A 13,397-nucleotide genomic window follows, 5' to 3' on the forward strand; every position below is an offset into this window, starting at 1 on the left:
TCAGTCTACCACCACACACCCAATGGACTTCCCCGCTTTGAGCCACCAGAGACAGCACCCACAAGGCTGTTCCCAAGCCCCTGTCACCTCCCTGGGAGGACAGCCATCTCCTGCCCCATAACAGCCCATGTGTGGGTCTCCCCATGCGGGGACCAGATCTGACCCTCTGCCACCCCTATCCCCATCCCTCGGACGTACCGTGCTGTTCCCAGGCCTGTTTTGTTTACATTTGATTCAATCAAGTTGCGGCCTTTTGGCCTCCTTCCAAATTAACTTCTGGGTGACCTCTGCCGTGCCCTCTCCCAGCAGCCAGGCCTCCGAGAAACAGGCCATTAAACCCACAAACAAATATCAGATATACTGGTGGATCAAACCAGCTTCAAACGCAGCTATTTAACCTCTGGCACATGCTTTTGCAAACTAAGTATATTCTGTCTTCAGCCATTCACCCCTCTTCGCCCACTTTTCTTTTTCCTTCCCCTCCATCTAGAGCTCCGTGCTTTACGGCCTCATAAAACTTGGAAATGTTGCTCTCATCCTCCTGTAAAGCCCACGAAGAGCAGCACAGGGTCTGTTCACACGGCTCCCACTGCAGGGCTGAGCCATGGATGTGGAGAGGCAGCGGGATCCTGCCCAGCCGTAACGCTCTACGAAACCCTGCGCTCCCCTTATTGCCAAGGAGATAAATCAAAGTTGGTTTCTCAGGGTCTGTGAAAACACACTGCCTGGATTCCGATCCCCAAAGGGTATTTTTTTTTTTTTTTCAAGGGCTTATGTGGTAGTTAGATTTCTGGCTAGAGAATTTGCAATATGATAAAAACACAGTCCCTATACGGGGCAATAAATTACAGATTGTTTGATGTGGAAACCAAAGAACTGTCAGACTCCAGTATATCTGAAATATTCTAAATGAGCCCTTAACTCCAGTGTCTGGAAACGTACAATACATTTACAGGCCCTTCAGTCTTGTAAAGGCACATCTCTCTCACTTAATTTTCCTTTTATGGGTTTTATTCTTCATTTTTAGGGAATTTCTTTCCCCCCATTCTCTTCTAAAACTGCGCTCTTCCTCCTAGAGATGGTCCTGTGATAAACAACAGGATTCATACAAGCACAGGGAGAGATCAGAAATGGGCAGAAGCTTAAACTTTGAGAGATGCTGCTCTGCCCCAGACTTCGTATGAGATGTCACTGCTCCATCTTCCCACCTGCAGAACAGGAACAGCCACTGCCCCAGCTCACCATGCTGTTTTGCAGGTAAGTTAAAGCTCAAACCAAGTTCCCATCTGTCAGCCCATCCCCACGGTGGGGAGAAAACTGAGTGAATAAAGGAAATAACTCATTTGCACATTGCTTTTCGCCTAGGGATGCTACCAAGTCACAAAAAAAAATGGAGCAAGACCTCATGCTAACAATGAATAACCTTTCCACTTCAATATATTCTCACGTGTGGGATGAGTGAAAACCCTTCTAGACAGAAACAGACCCCATTCGCTCTGGGAAATAAAAGTTAGGAACTGATTCCAACTCATTTTCCTGAAGGTGACCCTTGGCCTCCCAGCTGAGATAACAACGCTAATATTTATGGATGGGCCATTCGTGCCTGTGGGCACAGAGCAAAAATAACTCAAATCACAACTTGGTAGACCTCTGACAGAACTGAAAAGAAATCCTCACATCCAACGCAGCCATAATAAACTATCTCACCCACCAATGTGCAAAAAAAAAAAAAAAAAAAAAAAAAAAAAGTAGCACCACCCACAATCTCACATTCAAACCAAACAGAAATGACAGAAATGGTCTGGAGTTACAGTGTGATGAGTGGGCACCAAACGTGACTCATCCAAGAAGGAACTGACCTGAGACAACACATGGCTCAGATGGCCGTACTTCATTCACTCTTCATTTTAGTGTGATAAAAGGTGCTCAGACCACGCTAATGCAAGATGGAGAACTTGTTGACTTCCTTTTCTCTCCGGGCTCACTTTTCTGCATTCTTTTCAGTCTCTGTGCATTTGATTCTGGTGCACCAACAACACTCATTTCAAACTGGAGAAGTCTGAAGAGAATTTCTGCTGTCTGCCCACACTCAACCAGATTCCGTTTGAGGAAATGTGAACTAAGGACTTCCTCAAGCAACATGTTCGCCAAACAAGCTCACCCATCTCCAGTTGGTGCCCCACTGAAAACATGCGTGTTATTTCAATGATGTGCGCAGGCTGAAGTTAACCAGAACTGCACCAACTGGCATGGCTCCGGTGTCCACCTACATGGACTCAGGAACTGCACCTCCAACACAAAAAATGAAGAGGATTCCATTAAAATGTAACTGTCCCATAACATACCCACAATCATACAGGAATCCAGGATAGAGCTCTGAGCACTATGAATGCTCTTTTCTCTTCGAGGCTCCAGATGTTTGAAAACCCTCAGAAACCACCGCCCTTCGTGTTGGGTCAGTGCACCATTTCTCAGCCCTCCCCACCCCGGGAGCCCACACTGCTTCCCAGATCCGGAGCCAACACCTGAAAAACAACTGTAATTCATCCAGAGCTGCTCCTTCCACATTTCGTACTTCTTTGGTTTTCAAGATGTGTTCCAGATGTGAAGGAGATCACAAAACTTCAGTAGGCCAAGAAAATAAGTGTGATGGTGAGCTCTGACACCCAAAATCCCAAATTTAAGTAACATCCACTGCGTGAGCCTTATGGGTTCTTTCCAACTCCAATTCTTTGATTCCATGATACTTCACCAGGATAAGTCACTTACCATCAATCCTCAGTACCAATAGCTATGCTTATAAACAATTTTCACAAACCACTTTCCATTTTCTCCCTATTTCATTCTCCCTCTCTCTCAAACACAGCTTTCCAAGGGGATTTCTTCAAACGCTTACAACTTCTGCTGCTCAAAGCAAAACGATTCACCCGCTTCCCACAACACTACAACTTTCCAACCTGATACTACAGGAGAACAAACAAGAGAAAATCCCGTAAGAGCCCAGGAGCTGCCCATGTTCACCCACTTACCCCTGTTTTTCATAGGACAGGGCTGCACACAGCTGTACCCAGCCGAGCTCTATTTACCCAGGGTCTCTTGTTCCACAAATCTCAGCTCCTTGGCAGCCTGAACTGCTCAGCAAAGACCTAACTTGACCTAATCTGGCAGCCAGCATTTCACAACTACTTTATGTCAGCAGTTTCAAGTACACTAATAACCATGTTTTGTTCAGTGCGACTTTCTCACTGCGAACGGCAAAATATCATTATCACCTGCAGGTTGAAGCCTGCCCTCTACCCCATTTACTAGGGAGCTGATTATGCTATTTTCGCCTCCCCCCCTTCCCTTAATTATTAAGTGCTCTTGGCAGATGGCACAGCTCCACACATGAAGGCAGCATGGCTGCATTGCCATCACTGTGTGCCGAGGACCCCAAGCACCCCACTCCCAGGCAGCAGCTAACGAGGCGTGCTGGCATTGCAGGGCTCCGAGCATGAGCTGCTGTCACAACAGTCCCCAGCAGCCATGGGAGCAGGAAAGCAGAGGTTAGCAGAAAAGTCGCTATGCCAGCAACTTCAGGCAGCTCAGCCCTCCCAACCCACCGGCCCCGGTGTAGCTGGGCTGAACCCCAGGAAGCTGCCACTGCCAAAAGCATCTCAGTCGTGTTGGAAGACACCATTACTACCCAAGTGTTTGCCTGGCTGCTATCAGAGAGTGCAGAGGTCCAAGCTGTCAGCCTGTAGGATCCCCTCTGAGAGTAACACAGTGATGCAGGCTGCAGAGCCAGATCCCAGTCTAGCTCATGGTGAAGGCAGGGCTGGCTCCAGGCAGTGCTGCAGGAGAGCTTTGGGATGTTAAACTCTCTCCCCGCAGCAGCTGCACTGTGTGGAAGGTGGTTTCCTCTACAGAGCTCTCAGCCTTCATCACTTGAACACAGTGCAGAGCTGCCCCCTAACCCCTTGGCAGCAGTGGGGCTTGTTCACAGACTTCACCTGGGCTGGCATAATGGGTAGAGACAAGATACTGCTTGTCTCTCTGCAACGACACCAGGTCTGAGACCGTGGGAAGGAAGCTCCCAGCATGGCAGAAAGGATCTCACCCAGCTCTGCCACGTCCCTATTTAATGGTCGTTTGTTCCTGCAGTGACAAGGAAAGGACTCGCAAGGACATATAGCAAAGAAGAAAGTGACCCTCTCTGTCTGCAAAGCAAAAGGGGACTTCAAACAGAGTTGACATTGGGCACGTGCCACATTGATGTGCACCAGCACCATATGCTCAGGGACACCACAACAGCACCATCTCGCACTGTGCCAGGGGTGAACACCCAGCAGAGGTGCAGCACAGGGATGCAACCAGCACCTAGGCACAGGCTGATCTGAAATGCTCCTATTTAGCCCAAGGGCTTGAAGGAGGATCTGCCACATGTGCTGCCAACAAGTGGGGCTAAAGTGGCACCAGCTCTGCACCCAGAGCTGCCTGGGGTTGTTTGGCTGAGCCCAAAGACAGCATAGGGGAAGTCAGACTGATTTGGAAACCACCCACTCTGGAGCCATCCCTGCTGGCAGGCCTGCAACAAACCTGGTTGATGTGTTTCAGCTTGTCAATGATCTGGCTGATCACTGGCTCAGGACCTTTCATCTTCCCCTCGTGGTTGCCAGGCTGAGCTTTTGCTCCATTCCTTGGGATTTGGGGACTGTACCTGCAGGGGCGAGAACAAAGGAGACCGTGATCCAATGGGCTAACACAGAAGAGATCTTCAGAGATCAGTACAAACAAAACTAAGTACCAGTCCCTTCAAAAAGGGAGAGAATAAAACAGTTAATAATGACATAGAAAAAAGCAGAAGTTTCCCATAAATATCTGTTCTGCCCTTGCAAAGAAGCAAGATGATGTACTTGCATCACTTGAGGACAATGAACTCCTTTCCAGTCCATTAGTAACCAAGGAAGACATTAAACAATATACAAAAGGGATAAATATTATCACATAGCTTGCACCCAAGAGTCCTAAGAGAGCTGGCTGAGAAATTCTGGCTTGCTCATGTTTGTTTAAAATAAGTCTTGGCAGACCACAGAGACTCCAGTACAAGAGTGGTAGTGTGCCCACAGCCAAAAAAAATGAGTGGGATGACCCAGTTAGCTGCAAGCTGATTAGCATAACATCAACCCCTTGCAAAATAATGACTATCGCTGATGTGTGATTTCAATAATAAAGAATTAAAGCATCAGAATATAATTAATGCTGTCAACATCGCTAATGGAAAATAGGTGTTGTCAAACAAAACTGATTTCAGTCTTTGATGAGATTCAGCCTTGAGGATCAAAGTAACTGCTTAGGCAGAACGTAACCTGACTTGGTGCAGTGCTGGGCTCTGCACCACACAGTATCCTGGATTTACATAGGCATGATGTATGCCAGTAAAGCACACGGGAAGCAGATTGAGAGCAGCTGGGAGACCCCCAGGTGCAGCCTCCCCTGGCAGGTTGCAGGGATGCTCTGCAGAGCAGCATGGCCAAGCCAGCTCTCAGCTTTTTCATCAGCAATTAGCAAACAAATTGAAATCACAGGAATCAGAGCATGCCTTTCTTTGCAGAAAAGCACTCCAGGTACTGGGGTAACAGCTTGTGACACTTGGGACGTGAGGCAAGCACACCTGCACTGACCTCAGCCTGGGCTCCAGGAGCTCAGTAAGAGGCTGGGACCACTCACTGCAGCACACTGTTGCCTTCCTGAGCCATGGGTTGTTTGCATTCCCTGCAGCCCCAGTTATGGCCCCGGCACTGTACAAACACAAAACAAGCCCTCATCATCTCCCAGAGCTGACAGCCCAAGCACACGCTGCCAGAACCCAGCGCAGCCTACGAAAGCAAGATTGCCAAGATAACACCAAGCACAGTCTGCCTTACTGTATGTCTGTTTTCCCGATGCTGTGGGTAAACCTGAGGAGTATTTTTATGCCTCATCTCCTGTTTGTTGCATCCGTACCCAGCTTCCAACCACTATGGTGACTGTTTCCATCTGCCAGCTCCTATCCCATGTGCACACATAGGCACTTCACCCCACTCTGCCAGGGAGATAACAGACAGTGATTTGAATGAGGGGATGGAGATGGGAGGGATGGTGGGACCAGCTCTGTGAGGGTGCTCTGTCTGGGGGAGAAAGCAGTAGGCACACAGATCATCATCCATAACAGCTGTTGGGGTGCACAGAGGGTTTTGGAGATGCACAAGAGGTTGGCTACACTTAACCTCCAAATTAGCAATGAGAGATTAAGACTTTGACATCTAGGGACATGAAGCCAACTCTGGATTTACACTCGTGGAGCAGGAATCTGTCCTCAGTATGAAAAAGAATGATAGAGTCACGGAGTTGTTTGAGTTGGAAGGAACCCGTAAAGGCCACCTAGTCCAATCCCCTTGCAATGAACAGAGACACCCACAGATCCATCAGTGCTCAGAGCCCATCCAGCCTGACCTTGGCTGTCTGCAGGAATGGAGCACCACCCTGGGCAACCTGTGCCAGTGCCTCGCTGCCTTTATTGGAAAAAAAATAAAACCTTCCAATATCCAATCTATATCTTCCCTCTTTTAGTTTGAAATCATTTCCTCTTGTCCTATCACAACACACCCTGCTGCAAAGTCTGTCCCCTTTAGACAGGCTGCTACTGGGTCTCCCCAACAAATTCTCTTCTCCAGGCTGAAACATTCCCATCATTTAAAACCACAGCGCTGAAGTTGATTTCCCCACCAACCAAGGCTTTTCCTAAGCAGGAGTTACCTGCTCAGCGCTCAGCATCCCCATCAGCATCCTGCCGCACCAAGCACTCCCCTCACACCGGGGCAAGTACTAAGTACAGATACACCCAAGACATAACAGCTGCCAGCTCAGGAAGGCATTTCCCCACTCGGTCCGAGGTTTCTTCCAGGCTGAGCTCACAGCCCCCGGCCAAAAGCCAGTTGGGACCGCGTGCTCTGAGCTCCATCTCGTGGGAAGCCAGCGCTGCCGCAAGCACAGAGCAGCCTTGCTCCGCAGAAGTGCATTTAACCCCCTGCAGGGGAACAAAACACTGGAAGCAGCGAACCACTCAACCTGCTCCTTATTTGTCTCATAGTCACTCCGTGCCACTGTGCCAACCTGAGGAACGCATCTGGTGGCTGAACACAATCATCTGTACTACGCAGGGCTGTGTCAGTGCCAAAAGAATTACTGTTTTTCACATTGCTGTGAACTGAATTTAGAAACACTTTAAAGTGGAAAAATCTCCTGTGGTTTAAGTGATTTAACTAGCTGGATAAATCTCCCACAGGTTTTAGTAAGAGCAGAACTGAGCCGCTGTTTGGTGCATACCTGAATTATTACAATCTCTCTCCTAAGAAGCTTTACACGAAGAAACTCAATAGCTCGGTTTTGAGTGGGTGCAAGCCCTTCTGAAATTCAGGCAGCATTGCCAGAAAGGATTTCTACACCTATGTGAGGTCATGTATAAGGGAGGAAGGCAGCTACAGCAAGATACCAAGCTTGTAGGAGAGAGGTGCAGGCTGCCATGCATTCAGGCATGCAGGATGCTGCCAGACCAAGGCTTAAGGACCCTGAGATGCAGTTTCAGAGAGGGACAAGCATTCCTGAAATGCCACAAAGGGCAGCTGGCATCTCTCTTTGCAGCCTGGGCCAAGCAGTTGGGCCCCCAAGGACCTTAACAGGACAGGGAGATGCATTTGGAGACCCCACTGGGCTGGAGGATGAGGGTCTCCTAGCACATAGCTCCCCTGTGGGATCACTTCATCCAGCATTCCCCAGCCACAATTAAGGAAAAAAAGAGATCTGAGCTATCCTGAGCCACTTTTAACATATGCCAAAAGCACAGCCCCTTCTGCTTGTGCAGCTCTACCAGCCCCATCATACACACCTCTGCCATGGGGACAACAGCACCGGAGAGCAAAGTCCACCCAATGGTCATAGTAGCCCTGCACTGAAGGGATATCAGTGTTGCAATATGAGCATGGTTGGGCTTCCACTTCATAAGCAAAGCTCAAAGTACTCTGCTTTTTGATGTGCCTCAATGTCAGTCAGCAGCAGCTGCTTGCCCATGTTCCCTGGGGATGGGCTCTTGCTGGGGTCACAGTACTCTCCAAAGACAAATGTCATGTAGCCCTTGCTAAAAACAACTTAAATGACAACCACCTGATGAAAACACTGATGAGCTCAAGTCTTCTGTAGGGACAGCACAGCAACAGACCCTTTGTTCTCCTTCTCACCCCCCATATATAAGCGCCAAAGAGTGAAGTCACATTAAGGGATTTCCTCCATTCTTCCCCACCACCCACAAATTTCTCTGAATGTTTGGTTATTCCAATCTAAGCACAACTCTTCCTGTGCTTTCATTTCAGAACAAGGTAGACAAGATGACAAACGTAATTTAAATTTATGGCAATAAAAGTAATATGTGCGTTCATCCTTCTTGGCCATGCTAGGATTAGAGATGAGTTACTGCAAAGCCTGACGTATGATTTAGAGAAAGTAATCTTCTAAGCCAAACAAAGAATTACACCTTTTAGAAACAGAAAAGTAAGCTTTTTTTTAATCCAAGTAACAATTTCTGCTTGCCTTCCACTTGCACAGTGCTTTCTCAAATGCAACTGCACAATTTACTAGCAAGCATCCTTTGCAGGCTCTTACTCTACCAGATCTACCAGATACTACAAAACAGGGCCCCAGCTCAATGGCCAAATCTTGCTTCTTTGGAGGGCAGGAGTCCTCAAAAGGGCAAATACCAGAAGTCACAGCCAATTTACACCACCAGTCGCTCTGAGCAAGTTTCTTCAAAAGCAACCAGAAGGGTACAGCTCTCTCAGTGGGGAGCACTCAGACCTAAATCAGAGAGACATCTTCTGGTGGGTTTCCAAATTCCACCTTCCTCTCAGCCCAGTCTCACTGCCGTGAGAACCCTCTGAGGTTTTGCTGCATTAGTTCCCTGCCAAAGAACAGCGTTGCCTCTTCCAACCCACTCGATACGCTGCACTGCAGGCGGTAAGCGTGCTGCAGATGTTAGCTTTTATTAAAACGTGAAGTCTCAGGTAAGAACAGCAAATACTGCATTATTCATTGCCAAACAACGGGAGATTTGAAGTGTAAAAGGACAGCCCGAAGCCTCCCTCCATCCTTACATCAGTTCAGTACAGTTCAAGACAAATAGATTCTGGAAGGATTGGTTAAACCTGAGACCAAGCAGCAGGCTTAATATAGGAAGATTCATGGTCTTCATTTCTGAAATACTCTGGAAACAATTATGGCCACTCAATAACCCACTGAATTTGCCTACTATCCTTTCATTATAGCTTACATTTGCTACAAAGCTGTGTTTTATGTGCTTGAAAAGTTATACAGCCTCCCTCTTTGGGGACTCCATTGTATCAGATATTTTGCGGTGCTGCCAGAAATAACCAAACCCTTCATAAGCTAAAGGGTTATTGCTGGCATGGAATTTCCTTTGTTCCAATTACAGAATCTCATTTTTCTCCCTTGCTTCCAATTGTGCTTTCATTGTTTATGATTCGTATGATTAAAACAAACCACAGCACGCTGGCAAAAACAGGGAAATCTGAGACTCCTAGCTTGAAGAAGAGGATCTGGCAAGGTGCTAAAAATATATTAATTTGGAATTGGAATAAGGAGAACAAGAGTTATGCGGGTGATTTAGATTAACGCACGAGTTTGTCTGAAGCAATTTGGAAATGGTAATATCTAACAGTAATACTTAAAGCACTTACAAGTTCTGCAGCGGGCACATGTTGCTGTCATTCTGTTCTGAACAGCTTGGAAGGAATATACCAGCGTAAGCAGATTATTGAACTCTGAGAATCTAGAATTTAATAGGCTTTTAGTATTAAATGCTGTAAAAACCCAGTGCTATATATAAGGCTCAAATCACCTCCGAGATTCAAACTCCCAGAGAAACTGAGATGAGTTCAATATCTCAACACCCACTTGGCTTAAGTTGAAGGCTTTACATGAGCTAATTATCCAACTGGACCATCAGCTGTGGGAATCACAGCACGGGATGTTTTTTATACACTGAAAAGTTTGAAAAACAGCAGCTCGTTGCCTTTTCTCTTTCCTTTCCATTTTGGCTTCTGTTCAACACAGCAAGAACACAGGCACTGCTCAGGGCATGAGCAGGGGAATCTGTTGTCCTCATACAGCTGTCAAGGTATTCCTTCTGACAGGCCAAGGCATCACATCTTAAAACCCCAAAAGGGAAAGTTAACATGCTAATAACCCACGAAGGAGGACAATTCCTGCTATTAAGTTGGCCAACCAGGAGAAGTAAATTAGACGGACAAAGGTCCACAAAGTAAAATAACATAAAAGAAAATCTGGGAGGCATCACTTAAAAGCTAAAATACAGAAAGCAAGGTGAGTGGTGCTGAGCCATCAACAGAGCACATTGCACCCGGAGTCCTAAAGGCACATGCTGTGCTCCATTAGGGCAGAGGGAGATAAGGGCAAGGAGGAAACAGGGTGGTTCAGGGCTTAGCATGGGAAATGGGACGCAGCAAAAAGGCACTGAGCATGTCTGGCCCATGGTTTCTCTCTAAACTCATTAACACTTAGGAACTACATCAAGGATGTGAGAGGTAAATGGCCACAAGCCCTACAAGAGCACCAGCAAAGCCCCAGTGGGTCCATGCATACCTCACTGAGCTCAGTGACACAACAATGCTCAACCAGCTTTGTCCATCATCTGCAAAGCACCACATACAATAGCACAGCACACACCCATCCATCCCTATGCTGTCCCAGGCACCCAGAGGGCTCTTATGTCACACACATACCCCAGAAATTCCAACCCCTTTGTGAGAGCAGTAACACACACAGAACAAACTATCATCTCAACAGCCTGAAACTGAAACCAAGGATCCAAAAAGCACAACGTTCCTCATGAAAAGCAGCAAGCTGGACTCTGAATGAGGCCCAGCAGTTCCACATCAGCCCAACAGAACAGCTGCAGCCACACCAGAAATTCAGGCATATCACAGTGTTCTCGGAGTAGCTTGCAAAATCATTTCTACGCAGCAAACAGCTGCTTGGCTCCCTCTGGGGGAAAAGGCTGAATAAACACACTGGTGGTTGGGGTTACCTGGAATGCACCTGATTTTCAGGAATGCTCTCAGATTCCCTGAATGGGATCCCCAGCCAGGAAGCCCCAAGCACCCGCAGCACTCCGTTTTGGCAGCCTCAGCTCCACATGAAGCAGTACCATTGGCTAAGGTCACAATCTCAGATGCTCAAATAATTCTTTTAAAAATACATTTTGATGCTATTTTGATCCCTTCAGTGTTTCAGGCCAGTATTGCAAGTGCAGGCTAATCACCACCGGAGGTTACCGAATCAAGAAGTTATAATTAATATCTCAGCAACCCACAGCTTCCTGATTTTACTTCTATTTCTTCCCTTATGCAAATGACTTAACAGCAAAAGATGCTTTGCAAATTAGGGTTATTAAAGGAGATATAAATGTAATAATAATAATAAAAAAACAATTCCAAGTTTTATTTCCACATTTACATTCCTAAGAGACATTTTTTTCAAAAAAAAATGCTCCATTTTTATTAACCTTCCCCTCCTCCCCCCTCCATTTTATGCTGTTAATCCCACTCTTGTCTTCTCTGCTACCACCATCACAGTAAGCGCAGCCTGCACATGCCCCTCCATGTACCCACTCCACAGCCCTTGTACGTGGCTCTGCTGAGCTGCTGCTCCTTCCCTCTCTCTGTCTCACTGCAACAAAACCTGCCTGTGGCCACAGGGATTTCACAGCAGAGCACAGGGAGCTCAGTGGGGGGCGGCACATGACCACTTCTCCCCTCCATGCTTTGCACATCGACCTGAGCTGTAACACGAGCAGATGTCAGTTCTGCCAAAGGTTTCTTAAGGCAATAAGCAGTGTCCTGATCTGGATAAAAAAATGATGAGAAGTGCTGGGGAAAGGTAAGGAAGAAATGATTCACCTCTCCACGACTTCTTGCCCATTCCAGCAAACGGTGTCGTTCTGAACTGCAGAGCTGTGGTTGCAGATGTACTCAGACAAGCTGCTGTAAAAATCACTGTGAGACTTCAGCTTCATAATCAGTTCTCTGGAAGAAAGGGGAAAGAATTGGTTCTCAATCACAAGAAGAAAATATGGGGTTGACGGCGTTTAACCAGCAAAGGCAGTCAACACAGCCAAACACAACAAGAGGACAGCAGGGTACAAACAGACCACAAAGCATCAGTCTTCTCTGTGACCTCAAGAAGCATCATACATCACTGATATTCAGTCAAGGGATCTGTGCTTTTCAGGGCAGAACTGTCTCAATAGAGGGGATGCAGCAGGACCTCAGCTCAGCCCAGGCAGACCCCTTCCAGCAAAGGTCCAGAGGGGCCAGGGCATGGGTCAACCACAGGGCTCTGACAGCAGCCAGAAATAGGGCATGGGATGCAGTGGTCTTTGAGGCTTAAGTCCTTGCACCTTGCAATGGAAGAGGCAACTTGGGGGCGCTCAACAGCTGTCACTGGGAAATAACAGCAAGTCTGATTAGGTAAATGTTGCACAGAGCGTAGGAATATGAGCAGCAGGGAACTAGAGGAGGTCAGACTTGGCCTCATGACCTCCTGGCTGCACTCCAGTATATTTATCCCTCCCGGAGCAGGGATTTGCTGAGGTTCCTATGGGCTCGAGGTGTCCTCTCCAGCCGAAGCTCCCGGCTGCCAGCTGGGGGCAGACGAAACAAGGGAAAGCCCTGTGCTAGGTTTTGCAGGCGGAGGTGGAAGTATAAGCAGGGGGAACTCGAGCCCTCCCCTGGCCCAGTGCAGCGCAGTCTGCCAGCCTACCGCGGCCCATCTTCCCCTACCCATACCAATAAACAAGAGTTTGACTGGGGAACCCAAAGCCCTTACACAGGGTGGGAGCTCAGGACCAACCTCCCTGCACACATCTTTGGGCAACCACCTCCTGCAGTCACATATTGCACTGTGAGAAGGCCAGCCCGTTATACAAAGCACAAGACATGGTCTGCTGTCCCACCAGCCCTAAGCTAATTCACATCATGCCCAGCTCCACACATCCTGCATCAGGGAGAAAAGAAAGAAGAAAGCCTTCCTGGCACCTAGAGCTCTGAGCAGGGAAAGGAGAAGACAGGAGAAACTCCTCCACGTCTGCAGGTAAGAGCTCATGTGATTTGTTGCAGCAGCTCTCATTAAGCTGCTCAGTCCTCAAACAGCATATCCAACATGTCAAGACAAGGGAGGAATGCAAGTCCTGCTGCTATCTCATGGGAACCACACCAGGAATGTGGCTCTGTTGCTCTGAGCTGGTCCATCCCCAGGGTACAAGAAGGGCTGAATTTGCCCTTTTCCGC

The 13,397-nt window shown here is 47.7% G+C and overlaps 1 protein-coding gene across 1 annotated transcript in view; it reads right to left on the bottom strand.

Annotated features, from left to right (window-relative positions):
* The window catches only part of GPC3 (glypican 3), a 110,817-nt gene that overhangs the window by 34,810 nt on the left and 62,610 nt on the right, over positions 1 to 13,397 (bottom strand). Inside the window, exons 5-6 of the mRNA XM_015860426.3 lie at positions 12,009 to 12,134; positions 4,579 to 4,699 (exon numbers count right to left, since the gene is read on the bottom strand). Of these exons, the coding sequence (XP_015715912.1) occupies positions 4,579 to 4,699; positions 12,009 to 12,134 (247 nt within the window). The remainder of the gene's footprint in view (positions 1 to 4,578; positions 4,700 to 12,008; positions 12,135 to 13,397) is intronic.

The sequence above is a fragment of the Coturnix japonica genome, chromosome 4, assembly GCF_054131305.1.
Source record: "Coturnix japonica strain WE chromosome 4, WE-NBRP24, whole genome shotgun sequence".
Lineage (NCBI taxonomy): Eukaryota > Metazoa > Chordata > Aves > Galliformes > Phasianidae > Coturnix > Coturnix japonica.